We start from the raw sequence: 22,757 nt of genomic DNA on the forward strand, positions 1-22,757 counted from the left end.
TTATTGCAAAGAAAAGTGCGGATCCAAGACGTGCTAGAGCTGGTGGCCAGTTGGTTGTAGAACTTGAGTACTGTCGGTCAGTGTCGTTCAATGTTATCGCATGAGCTGATTGTTTAGTAACTGGTGGTGTTAGTGGACTTTATAGTGTAACTTATAGTTCCTTGGTCCTTTTTACTTTTTATAAATAATCCTTGGCTGTCCATTCGAGTTGATTCCAATAAGCGCATTGCGCATTGCCAAATATGGACTGTATGAGTAATGGATGTGAGCACGCTGGCATCAGCAATGCACTGTTCAACACCCCACACACGACCATGGCCAGGTGGCTGTGTAAGGTGGTGGTGGTACAGCGCATGTCATTGTGCAATGGGCTTGCGAAGTCACAGGAACAAATGCAGCTGGCTGTAGCCAGCGTAAGACATCGTGGAGTCGAGAGTTCTCTAGCTGCGAGAAACGCTGCCAGCTTTACGCAGAGGCAGGAGAGTCTTTTGCCAGCTTCCAGTGAACTGATGTCTGATGTAGTGATTGTGAAATTCTGAGAACCTGCACATTTGCATTATCATCATATATCTTGCAACATGCATGCACTTGTCTCTTCTGCTTACTGTTATGCAGCAATCTGAGTCACAACCAGTTTACAAGTATGTACGACCTCCAAGTTTCCCCGTTCATCCTATCCTTCAAAACGCTGTAAGCAGTATCGGTGTGTATGCATGCATGTGTGTGTGTGTGTGTGTGTGTGTGTGTGTGTGTGTGTGTGTGTGTGTGTGTGTGTGTGTTTGTGTCTCAGTAGCCGAGGCTGGTTGGTAAAGTAACTCCAATTTCACTTCAAGGTACCAGTGCATCTAGGGCCTGCTTCTATCAAAGCAGCGTGCTGTCTATACCGGTCACCCCAGCAAGTGTAGGGTGTGCATAGGTAACTGTCTTGGCCGTTTTATGCTGATGTACTCCATGTGGTGTAGACCAGTTGTGTGGATTGGACAGTTATCTGGCACAAGTCTTGATCTGTCTCATTCAGATCTTGTCCGCTATCGTTGCTATTAGAGAAAATCTGTGGGTGCACATCCAGTGCATTGGCAGATTTGCATGCTTCTCTTGCGACTGGCGTATACATGATACATTGTACATGGTACATGGTGTGTATGTGTGTGTTGGGGGGGGGGGGGGTGCATTTGTGTGTGTGTGTGTGTGTGTGTGTGCGCATGTTTGTATGTTTGTGAGTGTGTGTGCGCATGCACGCGCATATCCAATGCTGTAGACAGCAAGCTGTTTCGGCCATAAAAGCCTCATCAGTACAGCTACGAGCTAAATAGGCCGAGCTACCAGCCATGGTGCAAAGGAGGCACCACAGACATTAAGGTAGCTCGTCGCTCTAGCGCCAGAGTGCTCAAACTACAAAATGTAGCGGGCATTGCGCAATGCAGCAGCACTAGAGCAGCCTACTGAGAGTGCTCAACAAGGCAAAAGCCGAGAAGCGTGATACCCAATGCTGTAGACAGCAAGCTGTTTCGGCCATAAAGGCCTCATCAGTACAGCTACGAGCTAAATAGGCCGAGCTACCAGCCATGGCGCAAAGGAGGCACCGCAGACATTAAGGTAGCTCATATATGCGTGTGTGTGTGCGTGCGTGCGTGCGTGCATGCATGAGGGGGAGGGAAGGAGGGAGGGAGGGAGAGAGTGTTGTGCACCCTCTGATTCTCTTAAGTGTCAGGAACGAACGACCACACGGCACGAGGATGCGGTATGAATAAAATAGACTAGCGGCTGGGGACTCCAGTGTCCAGTTCTCTAATTCAAGCAGACACAGTGGGTTGGTCTGAGACCATGGTTGAGATACAGAGGGTATCAGATTCAAGTGCTGCTTGGAAGTGGAAGGAGTTATCCTACCGTGCCACAACCCTTAGTCAATTTAGGAACTCCTGGCGAGGGAAACGTGCATGTAGAGTGCGATTTTTGGTCTTTGACCACTTTGACCACAGTGTGGGTCTGATTAAAAAATATTTTTAAGTAATTAAAATATTTGCAACTCGGGTATTGAGCCAATAATAAAAGTAGAAAGGAAAAGGACATATGAAAACGAATGTCTCAGTACTCTGTCAGTTTTGCGCGTAGTTGTTGCACTTTCCGACTGTATATAGTATCTAGTTACAGTGGTGGAGAGTTACTCTTAACTCGTTTTCATATGTCCTTTTCCTTTCTAATAATATTTAAATACTGTAAATATACAAAATTTCGGCGCTGCAAAATTTCGGCACTTCACGATTTTTGACATTTCGGCGGCGATTTATTTTCGGCGTGGGGTACTGGGTAGAGGGCATGGTATAGTGCGACAGATGCTGTGAAAAATTTCATCGGCGTTTTAATTTAGGCGTTTTGGGTCGGTGCCGAATATAGCCGAAATTAAATAGCTGCCGAAAATTTGTATATTTACAGTATATATTATATTTGAGGATTTCCCAAAGAAACTGAGCTTGGTGCCAGAGAAGTGCAGCCAAATGTGACTGCGGAACAGGGACTGTGAGGCAGTGGCTCTCAGGTCTGCAGATCTATCCACCTCCCATCACTTTAGGCGCTATATTGGCACCTTAATCTGTGCAGGTTAGTGGTGTTCACACGGATGCAGGAAACTCGGTCTTACTGAGTTCCACGCGAGCGGTGACAGTTAAATTCAATTTTTGGGTGGAAGAGATGCATACCTTTACTGACGGTGGCCTCGGAGGCTTCAGTGCATGTTTTGTGCTTGGCCACCAGGTGTCGTTTCAGGCTAAACTGTATGTGTTTGTGTGTGTGTGTGTGTGTGTCTATGTGTGTGTCTGTTGTTCTTGCGTGTGTGTATGTTGTTCGTGTGTATGTGTCTGTTGTTCTTGTGTGTATGTTGTTCGTGTGTATGTGTCTGTTGTTCTTGTGTGTGTGTGTGTGTGTGTGTGTGTGTGTGTGTGTGTGTGTGTGTGTGTGTGTGTGTGTGTGTGTGTGTGTATGTTGTTCTTGTGTGTGTGTGTGTGTGTATGTTTTTCTTGTGTTTCTGTCTGTTATTCTTGTCTGTGTCTCTTATTCTTGTTTGTGTCTGTTGTCCTTGTCACTGGTGCACACGTTGCAGGGATCTATCATACAATAACATCTCCATTTTAGAACCGCACTACTTCCATAACTATTCCAAATTTATTCAAACCATGTGAGTAAATTTGAAATGTCTCCAAGTACAGCATCTGTTGTATGTACACCAAGAGATCAATGATAGTTTCTGAATCAAACCAAAGTTCTTCTTATTCTTACTTAAAGTCAGTGTCTCTCACGGCCAAATATCAACGGAGATGGTCAAATTGTTCGATTTTGCTCAAAGTTAGCTCCTATTATCCCTGGGTGGACCTCATTCGCCCACTTTGAAAGTTTGGTCCAGAGACCCTCAGCTCCTTGTACATTGGGAAAAGCAAAAAATCGACTGAAACATGCACTGAAAATAAAGGTGCAATAACGAGTGGTCACTACTGCTCGCCAAACCACAACGCAGCTGGCCAGTTCATGGGCATTTGTGAGTCCAAGAATTCTTCCCGGGTGATATTTAAGGGACAAACTCTTTACAAGACCACTAGTTGATGCTGGGGACATGTTGCAGCGTACTATGATGGTGAGCACCCCAAATATCAGGACGTATACTCGCTGGTACTGGCCCGTAAATATGGCTTGCGTAATGGCCGTCATTGGACGGGCTGAATTGATTGATTTGTTCAAGAGACCCAGCAAGTCGTCAGTCGACAGTTGGATGGCTAAACATTACGACGTAACTTGGATCGGTGCGCGAACATAGTTGGTCTGGCTGAGCTGTGTTCTTGTAAGCAGTAGTCACCCATCATTCTTGTACATTGTTTCAGAGTTTATTTTGTCGATTAGTTGGACTTTGCCCGATATCCGAGGAACCGAGGGTCTCTGAGCCAAACAATCATAGCACGTGAATAATGTCAACCCAGGGATAAAAGGAGCCAACCTTGAGCAAAATAGGTGTCCGGTGATATTTGGTCGTCGTGGACATTGACTGGCAATCAAATCATGAGTATCATGCATCTCTTGACAACGTCGAGCCAGTGTATTCTGCAAATGACAAGAGCAGGTAACCCTTTCAGTGCCAGAGTGCTTGCCACACGGCTGGCGAGCATGCACGCTGGCACTACATGCTATGTTCACGATGGGCACTAGAAATTATAGCCATTTCACTCACCAGTACCGGGTGTTCATCATCTTAGGCTCTCTGGAAAGCTGAGGATCACCCCTGCCGATCCATTGTGCTCAGTGCTCTGTAGGCACAGGAGAACGGCCTACAAACACTACGAAAGCCGCTCCGATGTGCTTTTGTAGCGCTATTCTACACTCAGTTTCCTCTGAGACAAAAATGCGATAATACTCATAAAAAGGACACACTTCAGGCTCATTACAAACATCTTGAAAGTTTTCGTCTTCACAAGTATACTTTCAAGCCTTCTCATCAGGTGAAATACAGGCAAGGGAAAAGGAACAGGAACAGTGGATTAAATACAGTAAGAAGGTGGTAAAACAGCGCAAAAAGAAAGAAAGAAAGAAAGAAGATAGCTAAAGTAAACAGCGAAAATTGCAATAATGACACAAAGGTGCAAATGCGAGAAAACTCAATAAGCGCGACATGTAGTGCGACAACAAGAGACAACCACTGGACATACATGTAACTAACGAGGTTTTGACGACCTACCTAACAGCCTAAAAAAAACCTGAATGTTTTGGAAGCTGTATACATCCACACAAGGAAACCCAACCTTTGCAAGCAGAAACAAATCAAATTCACACTTAGGCTGTTAGGTAGGTCGTCAAAACCTCGTTAGTTACATGTATGTCCAGTGGTTGTCTCTTGTTGTCGCACTACATGTCGCGCTTATTGAGTTTTCTCGCATTTGCACCTTTGTGTCATTATTGCAATTTTCGCTGTTTACTTTAGCTATCTTCTTTCTTTCTTTCTTTCTTTTTGCGCTGTTTTACCACCTTCTTACTGTATTTAATCCACTGTTCCTGTTCCTTTTCCCTTGCCTGTATTTCACCTGATGAGAAGGCTTGAAAGTATACTTGTGAAGACGAAAACTTTCAAGATGTTTGTAATGAGCCTGAAGTTTGTCCTTTTTATGAGTATTATTCTACACTCACCGACAATTTCTTTCGATTTGCAGCCCACACTCAACATACAGCGATGACTCTAACACCTGCTGAATCAGGCTGTTCTAGCGCTCTTTTTGGTGTAAGTGACGCATGGGCTGTGCACTGCGGACATTCCCACGTAATAAAACATCTTGTCAACTTTAGAATGAAGTTCGTCTCAGTTACACGCTTGAAATTTCAACTGCACCCGTTTCTCGGACTTCGAGCTTCGGCGCTTGAGTATCTTACTTCGTGCTATATCGAATGATACATCATTGGAAAGCTGCATTCAATAGCTTTCCAATGAGCATTCATAATGATTATTATGTTGACTTAGAATTAGGGAGGGCGAAGTTATAGCTGTTTGTGCAGTGGTCGATGTTTGTTTCTATATGCTCCGTGTGGATGACGAGTTATCTCGCCCTTGGCCATTCAGGGTGGTTGTTTCAGGACAAGTTATCTCGTCCTTGGCATTGAAAGGGCTAACCATCCAGACTGCTGCCAGACCTCAGTTTCAGGGCTTTCCCCTTTCTAGGGCTTTCCCCTTTCTAGGGCTTTCTCTGCCTTGGGCTTTCCCTTTTCGGGGGCATTACCCTTTGAGGGCTTTGCTCTTTTTGAGGGCGTTTCCCATTTTAGAGATTTCACCTGCTTGTCTGTTATCTAGTCAGTTGTGCTCTGACTGTGTCACGTTGTGTTTTCGCAGCCATCTGTCGCACAATTCGCTGGAAGTTGTTCCGTCGAATGCATTCACCGGCTCTACTAGACTGAGAAACGTGTAAGTTGAGCATAATGGCTGGTACGAAAGCTGGCAGTGTTACTCATTGCATGCTCCAGAGCCCGGTTAGCAGGGTTAAGAGACCCAGTGGGGGGGGGGGGGGGGGGCACTTCGACCCATTTGAAAGAAAGAAACTCCGGGTCACTTGTGACCTGGCTTAGGGAGCTCTTGAGTACTGGAATTTCACAAATATTTTCGGCATACTTCTATTTTCGGTACTTTCGGTGCATCTGTTTCATACCTAGAATTTCAATAGAATCACCACAATGAATTGCAAATAAGCCAACAAGGGAATATAATTATTGTCAAGAAAGGGGGAGACAATCAATGGAACAACGCAGCAATGAGGGAAAATTCTATCACATATTGATACAAGGGGTAAGGGTGCAAACAAGTTCAGGGAGGGTTTGAAAGTTAACATAGGTGCGTGTAGGGGTGCTATAAGCAATCGTCTCGATATGCTGCTCTTGGTCCGGCGGGCTGAGTTGCATTGCAGCATGCGGGTAGCGCAGCTGTGTTGCTGTGTTGTAGCTTTTCCCAACATAGCTGCAGGTTTCCTCCAAAAGGGCTACGTAGTCCACGGTACGCCGCAGTGAGCTCTTCATGCCATACACGTGGTCCGCGTGAAGAGGTGTGCACTCTTGCTCAACTTGGCAAGGTAATCAGCTCCCCGGCAGGAGCTATATGTAGGTCAGACCTTGCAGCCTTGTGGTACACAACGAAAAGCGACGAGTTACGCGCGTGTAGGAGGTGGTAGGATAGACCCTTTGCACAATAAGCGAGAGGGGTCGAGACGGGGCATGTTGTGCACGCGCTGCACACTTGGCATGCAACCTGCATGCATGGTTTGCTGCAGGACGTGATCAAGTTTCCTGTGACAGGCTGTGTTTTCACGGTTCCCACGCGATGTTCATGTATGTACTCTCCAGCCTTTTTTCATTTGAAGTTTTTTAGTTCTGAAGGAAGAAGTTCCGAAAATGCTTTCCAAGGACCACTGTTGGGTTCTTGTTTGCAGCAACCGTCATCCCTAACGTTAGTCTAAGGAACCCACTTGTCTTTCCATGCGTTCCCCAGTGATGCTGGCATTCTACACTCTGGAATCCTGGCTATCTGGCGAGCAGAGGGCCGCAGTGCTGCGATATCGTTCACAGTGTTGGGCTCGGAACACCTTGTCCATGTCGGCTTTCATCCTTGCTTTTGCGAAGATATGGAACGCCCCGCCAAGAGACTCTGGAGCTTGAGAAAAAAGGCATGACCCATCCCTATCTTCGCTATTCAAGGAAGATCGACAGCTTGCTGGCGCTGCTCGGGCTGCTGATGTTGAAGTGGAAAGAGAGACGCAGCCTCATCGCTCATGTGTGTGGAGAAAGTCATCTGAGTTCGAGCTGTGGCTGTGTGCACGATTTGACAGACTTTCACATTATGCACATAGCCACCAAAGTAAAACTCATGAACACTATCCACGGGCTTCTTCACTAGTACTACTCCATCAGCTCCCTCTTCACTGTCGTCGGCGACTTGCCCCTGCGTTGGAGACGAGCAAGCATGCGGGTGTGTACTCACTCTGGGAAACAGAGGTTCGTCACTCATCCACTGGGACGCAAGAAATGTTGGGCATGATGAAGGTACACTCAAGAAGTGGTGCCCTTCTTAGTTCTAGGAGCATCAGGGTTCTGCATAGAGAAGTGTTCTCTACATCGACAGAGGAGAGAAGGTAAAGAAGAAAAAAATAAATTTCAATCTACAGTAATCCGAATTGTTCTGTTGTGTAATCCGAAATATTCACTGAATGCGGAAAACTTACCCCTCCAACAACTCCTTCTTTTTCCAGACAGATACGCACCCTCATTCAGCAGAAAACTGTTCAGTTCCTTCACAGACCAATCTTCATTTGACAATTTGTCCACGGGTTCCACAGCCATCGATGGCAAGCCACTCGACACTCTCTCCTCCATCTCCAAAATGGAAAAATACAGTGTTCCACCATGCTCAACAACTGATACTCTGCACAAAAATTGAAGAGGATGCCCGGTCTCGGATCACGTGACCGTTATTGTGCAAAGGGTCTATTAACTCTATTGAAAGCTCTTTCAATCGATGCTCATGACCTCAATCAATTTTCTCTTTGCCGTTCTGTTGTCATCTTCAGGTATTTGGAACATAACAAGATCTCCTCCATCAGCAGTGATGCATTTAGCCATACAGTGCAGAATTTGTAAGTGTTTACACACATCCCACTACGAACACAGACATTCGAGACGAGGCCTGGGCTAGACTGGAAATCACGCTGGGAAAGGCGAGTTGGCTTACACCCAGGCCACCATATTGTAGTACGAACATGGAGGGCCCGCTATTTTCTTCTTCTTTATTTTCTACAAAAATCTACTTTTTTCACTCACAAAGCGACTGTTCAGTACACGGGGTAGTGGTCTACCAGAGCAATCACACTCACTGTTGTGAAACCACAAGTTCTCGAGAGTGAAAGGCCTTCTCGCTTGTGACATTGTGTTCGTTCCAATGCAGTTGTATCCCGACTCCGCCGTACCGTTGATGTTTACGGCGTAGTATACGCTACATGCGCTATGTACGGTTTGCTGTGTGCGCTGTAGTTGTATGTTGTATGTGTATGCTTTTCTCATATACGCTGTCATTTTCACGCTATAACTACCTGGTGGTTTTAGTGTTAGTTTCAGTTGTTCATTCAGTTGTTCATTCAGTTGTTCATTCAGTTGTTCATTCATTGTTCATTGGTATTAGTCAATGGAAGTGAAATATACTGTTGAGAATAAATAGTTGTCCTCGTGCCGTGTGGGGTCGTTCGTTCCTGCTACCTAAGAGAACCAGAGGGTTCACAACATTTTGGCGACCACTCCAGGATACGAAGCGAGCATGGCTTAGGAACTATGGATCATCGAAGCCAGCTTTATCGCCAACGGAATTCGGTATGGATTTGAAGGCGATAGGTTGAGAGAATACGTGGAGAAGAGGCTCCGACAGAGCGAGGAGTTTGAAGAGCGCAGTGCTAGACGGCAAGAGTGTGCGCTCCGCGCAGAGTTTAACGAAAAGCTCAAGAAGATGGCCGAGCGCATCGCCGTCAGTACATATTATGAGGAAGCAAAGCGAGATTTGCTTGCCTCGCCCGGAAGGACGCCGGACAAGGCGTGTAAGACTTTGCTTACAGACAAGCAGCGGTCAGAAGAGTGCTTGAAGCCAGTGGGAGGATCAGATCCAAGGCCCACTGCGTCGGTACAGAGCGTGGCAACATCGGTCGGAGACGCTCAGAAGCAGCTGGAGTCTCGGCCGAACGACGTAGAAGCGCAAGACGAAGAAGCGCAAGACGTAGAAGCGCAAGACGTAGAGGCGCAAGACGTAGAGGCGCAAGACGTAGAGGCGCAAGACGTAGAGGCGCAAGGCGTAGAGGCGCAAGTCGTAGAGGCGCAAGAGTTGGAGGCGCAAGAGTTGGAGGCGCAAGAGTTAGAGGCGCAAGAGTTAGAGGCGCAAGAGTTAGAGGCGCAAGAGTTAGAGGCGCAAGAGTTAGAGGCGCAAGAGTTAGAGGTGCAAGAGTTAGAGGCGCAAGACATAAAAGCGCAAGGCGTAGAAGATAAGGAAACGAGAAGGGCGATGCTGGTTAGCACGGAAGAAGTAAGCGGCGAGACTGTGTGGAACACAGAGATCCGATGTGTGTCCTCGGATTCCGCGCCCGCCCCGGGTCGAAGCAGTGTACCGGTGACCATGTCGTGTGTGACAGCCCACATCGTCGAGCATTATGACATTATCGGTGGTGTGTTGTCTGGTCCAGCGTCTGCCCCATGTCGAAGTGGATCGGTGACAGTGTCGTGTGCGACAGTCCACAGCGGCAAGCTTCGCGATGTCGAGTTTTCTGAATTGGTGGGCATTAGTGATATTCTGCCATGGCCACCACCGCAGCAGCAGATGAAGCGTAGTAAGCCCCAAATCGTTTGATTTGTGAGTTGTTGTACGGCGGTGAGAAGCCCTTTGGTGGGGAGAATGTTGTGAAACGACAAGCTCTCGAGAGTGAAAGGCCTTCTCGCTTGTGACATTGTGTTCGTTTCAATGCAGCTGTATCCCGACTCCGCCGTACCGCTGATGTTTACGACGTGGCATACGCTACAGGCGCTATGTGCGGTTTGCTGTGCGCGCTGTAGTTGTATGTTGTATGTGTATGCTTTTCTCATATACGCTGTCATTTTCACGCTATAACTACCTGGTGGTTTTAGTGTTAGTTGTTCAGTTGTTGTTCAGTCATTCATTGTTCATTGTTATTAGTCGATGGAAGTGGAATATACTGTTGAGAATAAATAGTTGTCCTCGTGCCGTGTGGGGTCGTTCGTTCCTGATACTTAAGAGAACCAGAGGGTTCACAACATTTGGCGACCACGCCAGGATACGAAGCGAGCATGGCACAGGAACTATGGATCATTGAAGCCAGCTTTATCGCTAGCGGAATTCGGTATGGATTTGAAGGCGATAGGTTGAGAGAATACGTGGAGAAGAGGCTCCGACAGTGCGAGGAGTTTGAAGAGCGCAGTGCTAGACGGCAAGAGGGTGCGCTCCGCCCAGATTTTGACGAAAAGCTCAAGAACTTGAAGAAGATGGACGAGCGCATCGCCAGCAGTACATATGAGGGAGCAAAGCGAGATTTGCTTGCCACACGCGAAAGGACGCCGGACAAGGCGTGGAAGACTTTGCTTACAGACAAGCAGCGGTCAGAGGAGTATTCGAAGCCAGTGGGAGGATCAGATCCAAGGCCCACTGGGTCGGTACAGTGCATGGTGACATCGGTTGGAGACGCTCAGAAGCAGCTGGAGTCTCGGCCGAACGACGTAGAGGCGCAAGAGTTGGAGGCGCAAGAGTTGGAGGCGCAAGAGTTGGAGGCGCAAGAGTTGGAGGCGCAAGAGTTGGAGGCGCAAGAGTTTGAGGCGCAAGACTTTGAAACGCAAAGCGTAGAAGCCGAGAAAATGAGAAGGGCGATACTACTGGTTAGCACGGAAGAAGTAAGCGGCGAGACTGTGTGGAACACAGAGATCCGATGTGTGTCCTCGGATTCCGCGCCTGCCCCGGGTCGAAGCTGTGTACCGGTGACCATGTCGTGTGTGACAGCCCACATCGTCGAGCTTTATGACATTATCGGTTGTGTGTTGTCTGGTCCAGCGTCTGCCCCATGTCGAAGTGGATCGGTGACAGTGTCGTGTGCGACAGCCCACAGCGGCGAGCTTCGCGATGTCGAGTTGTCTGAAGTGGTGGGCATTAGTGATATTCTACCATGGCCACCACCGCAGCAGCAGATGACGCGTAGTAAGCCCCAAATCGTTTGACTTGTGAGTTGTTGTACGGCGGTGAGAAGCCCTTTGGTGGGGAGAATGTTGTGAAACTACAAGTTCTCGAGAGTGAAAGGCCTTCTCGCTTGTGACATTGTGTTCGTTCCAATGCAGTTGTATCCCGACTCCGCCGTACCGTTGATGTTTACGGCGTAGTATACGCTACAGGCGCTATGTGCGGTTTGCTGTGTGCGCTGTAGTTGTATGTTGTATGTGTATGCTTTTCTCATATACGCTGTCATTTTCACGCTATAACTACCTGGTGGTTTTAGTGTTAGTTTCAGTTGTTCATTCAGTTTGAATTCTTTATTCTCACGATGGCACCATCGCCAATAAGAGATAAATTTATGAGAAGGTGAGATTGTGGGTTAAACAGTTAGAAAGTGATTTACATCACTTTGAACTTTACAAGTATGGAAGAAGGTGAGCGCTGCAGGAGCAGATTGAGTTAATCAGCAGTGAGCAGATTTCTTGTTGTTGTTGTTGTTGTTGTTGTTTTTGAATTTTGAATTTGAATTCTTTATTCAGTTGTTCATTCAGTTGTTCATTCAGTTGTTCATTCATTGTTCATTGTTATTAGTCTATGGAAGTGAAATATACTGTTGAGAATAAATAGTTGTCCTCGTGCCGTGTGGGGTCGTTCGTTCCTGATACCTAAGAGAACCAGAGGGTTCACAACACTCACGAGGGAGGATTAAGTTGAAAAAGAAAACAGAAGAAAGAAAATGAAAAGATTGTATTGCTCAGTGAGCAAAAGACTGAGTTGAGTATTGAAGTGAATAAGGTTAGGCTTGCAACGCACATGGATGCAGTGATGGGTATTTTCGGTCTTTGACCACTTTAGTGGGTCAGGTCTCCTCACCTCCCACCGCTTTAGGAGCTGCATCTGCGCCTTGATCCTTGAAGGGCGGTGGCGTTCCCATGGCGGATGCGGAAAACTCGGCCTCTAGCCCAATCTGACGCAAACCGTGAAATTATTGTTTTTCTATTATTTTTACACCGCACTTCCACTTAGTCGGACAGATGTGAAATTAGTAGCCAATAGCGGTGCCCTTCTTACACCGGGACATCTGCATGTTAGGAAGAATGCACAGGAGCTAGTTACCTGGTGTTGGGTGTCAGTTCAAAGGCTTACAGGGTGCTTGGATATCGCATGGTTTAGAATATTCGGAATATTCTTCGTTTCACATGTATTCAGAAAAAGAATATTCGTTCACTTCATTGAGCATTCGTGTCAGCCCTAAAAAGAAGCAATGAACTTAATAATAACAGCATACTTCCTCCGCGTCATCGAAATTGTCGCAGCTTGACTAGGGACTTGTCACTTGTTACTGATAAAAACATAAGCTACAAATCTAGAAGATACGAAAAATATTGCTCAGGAAGATAGTCTGACATCTAGAGTAACGTCCCAGGACTACATTCAGTTGAACTGAGAGTTCCACGCGGAGCTGAAGGCCTTGTCGTCGCTGATGTCAATGAACGGAACAATCTTGTTCCGCAAATTTCCAGGAAGGTTGTAACTTAGTCGCGCCCAGTCTCACACGCTTTTCCACGGGACAAGAGCTGCTTTGCTTGTTCCCTGCTCTGGCTGATTAATCACGGTCAGTTCGGCTGTGGTGGGAATAACTGTTTCTACAATCGTCCAAAAGGATAATCCTCTTTCCTTGAGCGAATCCACCCAGGTCGCCAAGCGATTTCTATGCATTCCGCTTAATACAAATGTTCAGGCACTCTACAACCCCGACGATGTCCTTGACATTCTACTTCACCCCGTACTCAGCACGTTGGCAAAGAATACCAGGTCGACGCGAGATTGGCGCTGCCTGCGGAGTCACCTCCATCTTGCAATGACAATTGTTTAGCCGTGGAATGCCCAATGCCCTTCATTGATTTTAGCTCGAAGATTGTACAGTATCATGCAGGCCAGTGTGCATGCAGCCGAACTGGCCAGCATCAGGTGTGCTCCCTGACCACACTTATACCAGCACATTGTAGCAGCACGTCAAGCGTGCCTTCTTTTCAGCATCACCGGTACGCCATGGCCGTGCCTTCGAGTGTCATCACTACGTTGTACAGGTGTCTCGAGGTATCACTCTTGCTTGCTGTTTGCTCCTCCTCTCCCCCCCCCCCCTCAATATCCTCTCAATGTGATCCAAGCGCTGGAGCTTGTTCGGCGAACTCACCAGCCTTACCCTGCTCAGGCAATAGGAGCCATGAGTGTGTTTTTCGTGATGGCTATGGACCAGAGAAAAGAGAAGGCGGTTACGCCTGACTGATCGCTGTTAGTGGAAACCACCATCACAGCAACATCAGCGAGGAAATGGGGCCTAGCTCGAATATGTCAGCTTCCATCAACAGGAAAAAAATTGTCAGGTCACTCAAGACTAAAGACTATTGTCCACGTCCAATTCCTTAGGGGTCGTCCGCAATTATCGAAAGTTTTTTCCAATCCGTAGTAGCTTCAAATTTTTCCTCACCCACCCACCCACCCCCCCAGTCCGTAATAAAATATTATTGATGGACACACAACCCAACACATACATGTATGGAACAAACTCAATCAGTGCTGGTCCATGAGTCATAGTAACATCATGTCAGAGTCACCAGCGGTTTTGAAAAAGGGCTGCTTCTTCACCGCCTTTCCAAACAACGTCGCCTGTCTGGACATAGTCAATAACAGTCGTCAGCGCCAGCGCTAGACGGAAGGACTTCAAAGGATTGCATGGAAGACGGTACTCTGGACGAAGGAGACAGTGAAACTCAAAAATAGAAAGTGTCGACTCGCCGTCGAATGCGCCGAACTTTATGATCACTGGCCCAGGCCGGAGCAGCCAAGGAAGCGCGCGCGGGGGCGCAGAAACTGCCAGAACTACAAAAATATTTGTAGTAGACAGTTCGTGCACAGCCGCGCGTGGAAAACAGGGGCTACACGTAGACGTACACGTGGCACGCGCACGTGTCATTTCGGAAGTTTTTCAATCCGTAACTGGCCTTGACCCACCCACCCACTTTCGAAGCTACTACGGATTGGAAAAAAACTTTCGATAATTGCGGACGACCCCTTACCTTGTGTACGACTGCTGCAGTAAATACCCCATTTTCATATCATTAGTCAAGCTGCGACAATTTCGATGACGCTGGGAAACCAGGAAGTATCATAATTTAATGCCAAGTAGAGGCCATTCCATTAGAAAAAATGCAATGGAAGAAAGAAGAGTGAAAGAACAGTCAACAGTGGACTGAGTTGTGAGTTTGCGGTAGGGAAAGAGCATGTCTGCTCTCCATTTCTCATAGAAAGAAAGAAAGGAAAGCAGATTGGTACAGGCTAGAGCGTTAAAGAGCATCTGTGGTTGTGTCTTCACTTTACGATGTGCTCTGGTCCTCTTTGGTCCCTTCTTGCTGCTGCAGGAGACTCTCACACAACCGACTGGCGGTGATTCCGGATGGCGTCTGGAACAAAATGGTTAATTTCGTGGAACTGTAGGTCACACGTAGCGTTACCCTAATGTCGTAATATCTGGACTCTATTATGCGTACACTACTGTACACTTATGACTGTATGCGTTGCATGCTGTATGTACGTCACACAGGCCGTTTCCCGTAGGCCAGAACCTTGATGTGCTTCACTGGCTCGGGACTTCTCTTGTTTTGGACTTACCTACTGGTTGTGCATTACTTGCTCCTTATTAGTTGATTTTCGGAGGTCCGTACTCAGCAAAGGCGGCGAAAGAGCAATGCTCATATATCCTCCTTTGGATAGGCCGACCTGGTGTGGACATCTACAATTCCTGGACATTTGCAGACGAAGCTGAAGCGTTCACAAATGGGACAGTGGGCGGTACAGCACGGTTTCCGAATACATAGGCGTACAGGTGAAGAGCACACACGCATGCACGCACGCGCGCACCCACCCACACACACACACACACACACACACACACACACACACACACACACACACCAGGGCTCTTGGCCCTGGTGACAAATATTTTTGCTCGGGATCGACTGTCTTGCTTTTGCAAGCTCATCTCTCTTCCTCTCCGCTGCCTGGCTATTTTCTAAAGAGAAGTCGATGGTGACGGTTGCCTTCTCTATAGGACTTCGCTTGGGCAGCACGACATCCTGTGTGGTTCTAATCAGACGCCGGTCTTCAAGTTGCAATATTTTATTTTGAACGACGACGCGTACAGTACTTGTACATCTCCTTGTCGTGCTGGATACTCCGGGCGTTGAGCTGGGGGTAAGGGAGCTGCAATCTCAGCTTGACGAGCGATCCCTGAGGTGAGCGATCTCGACCGTTCAGCAAAATGGAGCTGATTCCGAGTAGCCGATTACTTTCTTGTGGCATGCGCTGCTCTTGCCTGCACAGCGTAACAAGATCATCTATTTTGATGCGGCGCTGTATCAATCAAAATCACCCGCCCATCGCTCTCGAAATCCACTCGAAATCTAGCTAGACCTTTCTGGTACTAGTAAACTAACATGCTAACCAAAATTGGGATGATATGGGCTGCCGAGTGAGCATTGGACGACATAATAAACAAAGCTGAAAAATAAGCGACAATATCGCTGACGCGGACCAATCATACTTTCCTTCTGCCGAGCTGTATGATATGTTTAACACCTTCCCCATCTCTAGTCAAGTGGATCGAAAACTGTGTATTGTTGTTCATTCTAATCGTCTTGACAAAGCCCGCCATACTTGCGTAAATATAACTGGTTTATTCCCACTCGTCCTACGCGCAATCACTGCACTTCGCCAAAAGCCCGAACATCAGCTTATACCAGATCTCCGTTTTTTGCTGCCTATTCTCTCTGGCTGGCCCTGCCTCTATCAGTAAAATTGTCTTGTACGCTAAATGATTTCAAGGCCAACATGAAGATCGTGTTCTAGTAACTGCTAATTCTTCATCGAGATTTGTTTCTCTTTGCCTCCAGTGATTTGTAATATTTATGTATTGTTGCTCTGTTTTTGTTTACTGCCATGGCTGGCTACCGCCTCCCTCCCTCCATATTGGCCTATATTTTCTGGCCACGGGAAGGTGAAATAAATAAAAAATATATAATTATACAGGTCATGCTTTTACACGCGACGCTACAGTATCTGACGAGCCATAGCCCCGCAGCCTCCTCGGACTACGACCATACGACTCAGCGCTCCAAACCCTACGGACCCTGAATTTTAAATGTTTCATGGGACTTTCCCTTTAATAAAAACACACCACGGTATACCATAAAATACAGTCCATCATGTAATAGCAGCCTGCTTGCTTGCCTGGGCTGTCATGCAGAAACAAGGCACTCTGAGAAAATTTGACCCTGATTTGCCTTAAGGTCAACCCGACCCAGTGGCACTTACCTGACATGTAAGTACGAAATTTTGATTATGGAAAACCAATTTTCTCACCCGGTTTCTCACACCATGCATGTCTGTTGTCTTCTGCAGGTACCTTGATCACAACCTGTTCACAGATTTGGCCAACGTAAATCTGAACAGCTTAAATGCTGCATTTTCTTGGCATATCCAAATATTGTAAGTACTCGCCAATCAGCCAACATTACCTCACCATAGAAGTGTTAAGAGAGCATGTCTGAGAATACCAAAGTATGTGTGCAAGTGGATCTCTCCGATTTCGCTCAAAATTTGCAGGTAGGTTCCCTTTGGGGTGTGGATCAATTATGCAAAGCCCTTGAAAAAGTTTCTGAAGGGAACCTTGAAATTTGCATACCCCTCAAAAATGGCCGAAATATCACATTATTTATGGGTCTAGAAACGAGTCACGCCACAGCGTATACGAACAAGCTATGAACAAAACTCCATCAAGCCAACATTGCCTCACCTTAGAAGAGTTCCTGGAGCAGTACCGCTCAGCCACGCCAGCATCCCAGAAGACGAGGTCCATCACCCCCTGACGCCACAAATGATCGTCTTGAAAATAGCCAATTTACAAGCGCTGGCAAAACAGCCAGCTACGTCCTCAATTGGCCAGAACTATACACCGGCAGATAGTAGAACACCTCTTCTAGCGCTGAGGACATGTCCCCCATCTTCCTTTTGGGGTTTTCTTGAAATAAACTTTTTTGAATCTTTCCACTCGACCATGCTGAAATACGGCCAAAGTCATACCTGCGCAGGAAAGCTCGCCACTCCGCGACGTCTCCTCAGCAATTTCTACTCCAACACTACTCCCAAGGCCGCAGAAGAAAGTGTAGTGTTGACTCTGACAAGGAAAAGCAGCGGTGATCACTTGTCACTCCAAACGACAAGCTTCTCCTTGCGCCACCAATAATTTTTTGAGCGACTGTTGCTGCAAAAGTGACTGAAGGCCTGAGCGCAGTTTTTGAATTTTATTGCAAGATGCACGGTGAAATCACGTGCCTTGCGACGCAAGAATGCCAAGTCGCGTGGCCCACGGCTCACGAGATTTCAGAGTCACCTTTGTCAAGTGCGCTTGTTACTCGCCTTGAACGCCCGTTGGTCTGGAAGTGATCACACTTGTGTTGTTACGGCGCTCAAGAACACGCTGACCGTGTTGTAGGCCTACGAACCGGGACTTTCCCTGACCATGTAGGTCGAAGACCAGTGAAATGATGATATCACATTCTTTATGACGTAAGAAATCTCTCATGCAGTTCACGCGACAAGTGCGTGCAGCCAGTGCTGCTCGCATGCCAGTCAACACAAAGGGACCGAGCTAGTCGCTTTTGTCGAGCATCGACATGAAAACAAGGGACTTTTACTGTTGGACTATGTTCGGGATTGCAGGAGGTAAGTGTGAAAGACGAATAACTCTCCATGCTGTACGGGGCATATTTCAACGGCTTGCTGCCATTGCAACACTCCTAGGACAGTTTGTGGGGGTTCTCAGCAGTTCAAGCAGGAAATGAACTCATCTTACCTCTGCCATCATGGTCTGTTCCGAGTAGCGTTCCAGGCACATTCGCGATCGATGGCCGCGTAACGTGATGCAGGAAGCGTCATCCTACGTCACAGAGCACGCGATCTCACTGTGCATCTTGCAATAAAATTCAAAAACTGCGCTCAGGCCTTCAGTCACTTTTGCAGCAACAGTCGCAAAAAAATTATTGGTGGCGCAAGGAGAAGCTTGTCGTTTGGAGTGACAAGTGATCACCGCTGCTTTTCCTTGTCAGAGTCAACACTACACTTTCTTCTGCGGCCTTGGCAGTAGTGTTGGAGTAGAAATTGCTGAGGAGACGTCGCGGAGTAGCGAGCTTTCCTGCGCAGGTATGACTTTGGCCGTATTTCAGCATGGTTGAGTGGAAAAATTCAAAAAAGTTTATTTCAAGAAAACCCCAAAAGGAAGATGGGGGACATGTCCTCAGCGCTAGAAGAGGTGTTCTACTATCTGCCGGTGTATAGTTCTGGCCAATTGAGGACGTAGCTGGCTGTTTTGCCAGCACTTGTAAATTGGCTATTTTCAAGACGATCATTTGTGGCGTCAGGGGTTGATGGACCTCGTCTTCTGGGATGCTGGCGTGGCTAAGCGGTACTGCTCCAGGAACTCTTCTAAGGTGAGGCAATGTTGGCTTGATGGAGTTTTGTTCATAGCTTGTTCGTATACGCTGTGGTGTGACTCGTTTCTAGACCCATAAATAATGTGATATTTCGGCCATTTTTGAGGGGTATGCAAATTTCAAGGTTCCCTTCAGAAACTTTTTCAAGGGCTATGCATAATCGATCCACACCCCAAAGGGAACCTACCTGCAAATTTTGAGCGAAATCGGAGAGATCCACTTGCACACATACTTTGGTATTCTCAGACATGCTCTCTTAAGTATTGTTAACTCTGACAGGGAAAGCAGCAGCGGTGATCACTTGTCACTCCAAATGACAAGCTTCTCCTTGCGCCACGAACATTTTCGGTGCAACAGTTGATGCAAAAGTGACTGATGTTTTGTGTGTAGTTTTTGAATTTTGCGGCAAGAGGAACATTCCGAATAGCGCCTTAGGAACGATCGCGATCGTGTGCAGTATGTCGTGCGGCAGGAAGCATTATTCTACATCACGAAGCACGTGATATCATCATTCCTCTTGCCGTAAAATTCGGGTCGAGGGGGTGGAAAAGCGTGAGCTCCGGTGTGGGGAGCGAACACCTTTCGTATAAAACCATCCCAAAAGTCACCACCACTGTCGCAGATTTATTCTGGGTGACTGCAGCGACTGCGGTGTCTGCAGCGACTGCTGGGACGTGACCTGTCAGTGGAGTCACAGGCCGGTCGGCTTGCGCTTGGGCCTGCAGTGGCCACAGCGTGCTTGCGTGAAGGCTATTGAGCACACTGTATAACACATTGTTTTCGTTCTAACTCTATTTCGGTAATTTGGGTGGAGAGACCAGGCACCTAAATTTAGATTACACCTGAAATGCACAAGAGCATGCGCAGTGTGTATTTGAAGGGATTGCTGCTCACCTAAGTATACAATACACCTGGAATCCCTGACACCGACATTTTTACTACATCGAAACATTACATTTTATGCAGTATCCTGCCTGGCCTGTATGCCTTACCTGCCTTGCATCCCTGGAGTGTGTCTGGATGATCACCACCCTTCCTGCCTTGCATCCCTGGAATGTGTCTGGATGATCGCCACCCTTCCTGCCTTGCATCCCTGGAATGTGTCTGGATGATCACCACCCTTCCTGCCTTGCATCCCTGGAATGTGTCTATATGATCACCACTTGCTGTTTCTCTGATTTCTGTCCAGATCTCTCGCACACAACAAGATAGGTGCTCCTCTGGCAGCCTACCCCTTTCAAAAGATAAGAGGCGTCAAGGAATTGTAAGTAACTAGTAAAGGACATACTGTATAGAAACGTATGTTTGGGTGTAACTTCAACGTCGGTTATTTGACTTACATTGTACTAGTAAACCGCCTTACTGGTGCCCCGCACGCAGATCTGGGCTGCTCTCATTGTGTCCATGCACAATCACGCCCTCTACAGTCCATTCTTGAAAAGATGTACTATAGTCCATTCGGAAAAAAAAGATGATATCCTCGCTTTTGGCCATAGATGGGTCAAATTTTGAGTTTTCACAATTTTTTTCCGCAATCCCGCATGGAATTACTTTCTCTTCCAATTATGTTTCCGAAATCCATTTCTGCGAAAAGCAGGCCCTAACAAGAATAATATTTCGGCCAGGTTTTGTCTTGTAAGCACTGAATTGGAAAAGGCCATGAAAATCCAATCCGTTTCACTCCACTTGCATCACTGCATTGTCCGGTTCGAACCCCAGTTGAGGTACCTTTTTCTAACCTCAAATTTCGCAGCACTGCACTGTGTATGATAAAACCACGAAAAATTGCCAAACACAGCAGCTCGCCAGCGGCAGTACTCGTCTTTTTATGAATTGACCGTAGTACTTCTAGCCTTTGACCACTTAAATGGGTTAAACTTTAAGTTCTTTTTGTTTTGTTTTTGGCAAGCCCCCATGGGATGCTCTTCTAATAATGTTTCTGAAGTCGATTCCTCCAAAAAGCAAACAGTAAAAAAATAGGATTTCGGCCAGGTTTTGCTCCAAAAGCACTGAATTAGGAAAAGCCGGGCCGTCTCACTCTACCCCAGTTTGGGTAACCTTTCTCGACCCCTTTTCAAGATTAAATTTTCGCGACACTGCACCATGTATTCACACGACAAAATTGCCGAAAACGGGAGCTCGCCAGAGTCATGGCTCAATTTTTACGGATGGACTCTACATTGTATTTCACATCATTGGGCAGCTTTTGTCTAAAATCGCCGAGAGCAGAAACAAAACAAAACCCAGACCTTCATAGCCGAATGTTCAGGCAGCGTCAGCAGTCACAGACACAGCATACACAATGCATGTATCAGAACCGGCGGATGGAGTCTTTGGTTGTTCCGCCCATACCCTGCCTAGCATGTCATGCTTTGCGTATGATAAGTATGGTGGCAATAGATAACCTCCCCCCCCCCCCCCCAGTAAACTTGCATTGGTGGTGAACAAGTTTGGTCCAGCCATGACCTTTGCAGCCGGACTGATTCCGCCGGGCCACCCGTATGTAACTAGAGATTGTGCTGTGCGTGTATATGTGTGTGTGTGTGTATGTGTGTGTGTGTTTCGGGGGGGGGGGGGAGGAGGAGGTAAATGTGAGAGAAACTTTGCCCAATGCTATTACCTTCCTATACACCATAACGGCTTGTAAATGTAGCTCTCACTTGCATCTGCCCACCTTCTTGCCTCATTCAAACATTGTGACGTGGCCGGCTTGGCATTGAGGCCCAGTGACATTCACATCACACGGAGTGCGTTCGATTATGCCCGCGAATCGATTCATGAATCCATTCGTGAATCGCCCCTGGCTATTCACGCCACCCAATGAGTATAGGGTGAATGGATTCTGGACCGATTCCAGGCCTCATGGCATGAAATCAAACGAAGAGATTCCATTCATAAATCGATTCATGGCAGTAATCGAATGCACCCACTGCCACCCTGAATTATGTGAATGTTTGCCTATGTATGCAGCTTCCTGGACCACAACCTGCTGACAGCTATTCCGCTGACCGCCCTTCAGTTCTTTTACTATAACATGACCATGTAAGTAACGAACGGTATCTCCACATTAATGTTCTGAACAAATCCTCTCATTCCCTTTCCTTGTGTGCCTTGCGATCATCGTACAACATGTTACACACTACTGTTCATGTTGACATTATAGGAAATGCTTACAGTACAATTACACCTCCTTGTAGCTACATTAAAACTGCTGTCTCCAAAATCCTTGTTTATCTCTAGATCTCTAGACTACACCATAGCTCAGCGGTTAGAGCATCGCTAGCTACAAGCGAGGGTCCCTGGTTCGAGTCCTGGTGGTGACAGTCAATTTTTTCTTCAGACTTTTCCCGTTTGTCTCTTTCCCTCAAACTAGTGAATATTATCTCTAGATACAGGTCCTCCCTCATTATAACGAGTCCGGTTAGTACATAAACCCCGTAAGTAGGGGTGAAACAATTATACCGAATACTCGAGTACTCGCTCGGTTTTTTCAAAAATAATCGTACTCAGAATAAATCAGAGTACTCGTTCATACATGGTACATGCGTTTACCACAGAAATCTGCGGTTTCAGAGCAGCAGTCGGCAGATATTGATGTGCAGACGATGTGGTGAACATTTGTTCACGAGTAGAGAGAGCCCAAATGACCCACCAACCACTATACCCGAGAAAAATGACTGCCACTCGGTTCAATCAGGGTTGGATCATGTGATTTTAAGGCCCTTGGTGTGCAATTTTTAGGAGATGAAGAATACTCGAATACTCGAATATTCGATTGGAGAAAATCAGAGTACTCGAACTCGGGATCTCAGTGCCAACTTTCACCCCTACCCGTTAGTAAATAGAAATCTGAAATCCCCTGGCGAAACATGGTCTATACAACTGTTTACAGGTCCGGTTACAACATAATTCGTTAGTACATAAAATCCGTTATAACGACCCTTTGCCCA

General features: G+C 46.9%; 1 protein-coding gene across 1 annotated transcript in view; it reads left to right on the forward strand.

The window, feature by feature from the left end:
* Positions 1-22,757, forward strand: part of LOC135824298 (chaoptin-like) — a gene marked incomplete at its 3' end in the record, with an annotated part of 71,113 nt that overhangs the window by 23,965 nt on the left and 24,391 nt on the right. The window contains 8 exon segments of the mRNA XM_065337031.1: positions 616-690; positions 3,098-3,172; positions 5,858-5,929; positions 8,079-8,144; positions 14,680-14,751; positions 16,718-16,804; positions 19,997-20,071; positions 21,778-21,849. Of these exon segments, the coding sequence (XP_065193103.1) occupies positions 616-690; positions 3,098-3,172; positions 5,858-5,929; positions 8,079-8,144; positions 14,680-14,751; positions 16,718-16,804; positions 19,997-20,071; positions 21,778-21,849 (594 nt within the window).

The sequence above is a fragment of the Sycon ciliatum genome, chromosome 9 (genome assembly GCF_964019385.1).
Source record: "Sycon ciliatum chromosome 9, ocSycCili1.1, whole genome shotgun sequence".
Lineage (NCBI taxonomy): Eukaryota > Metazoa > Porifera > Calcarea > Leucosolenida > Sycettidae > Sycon > Sycon ciliatum.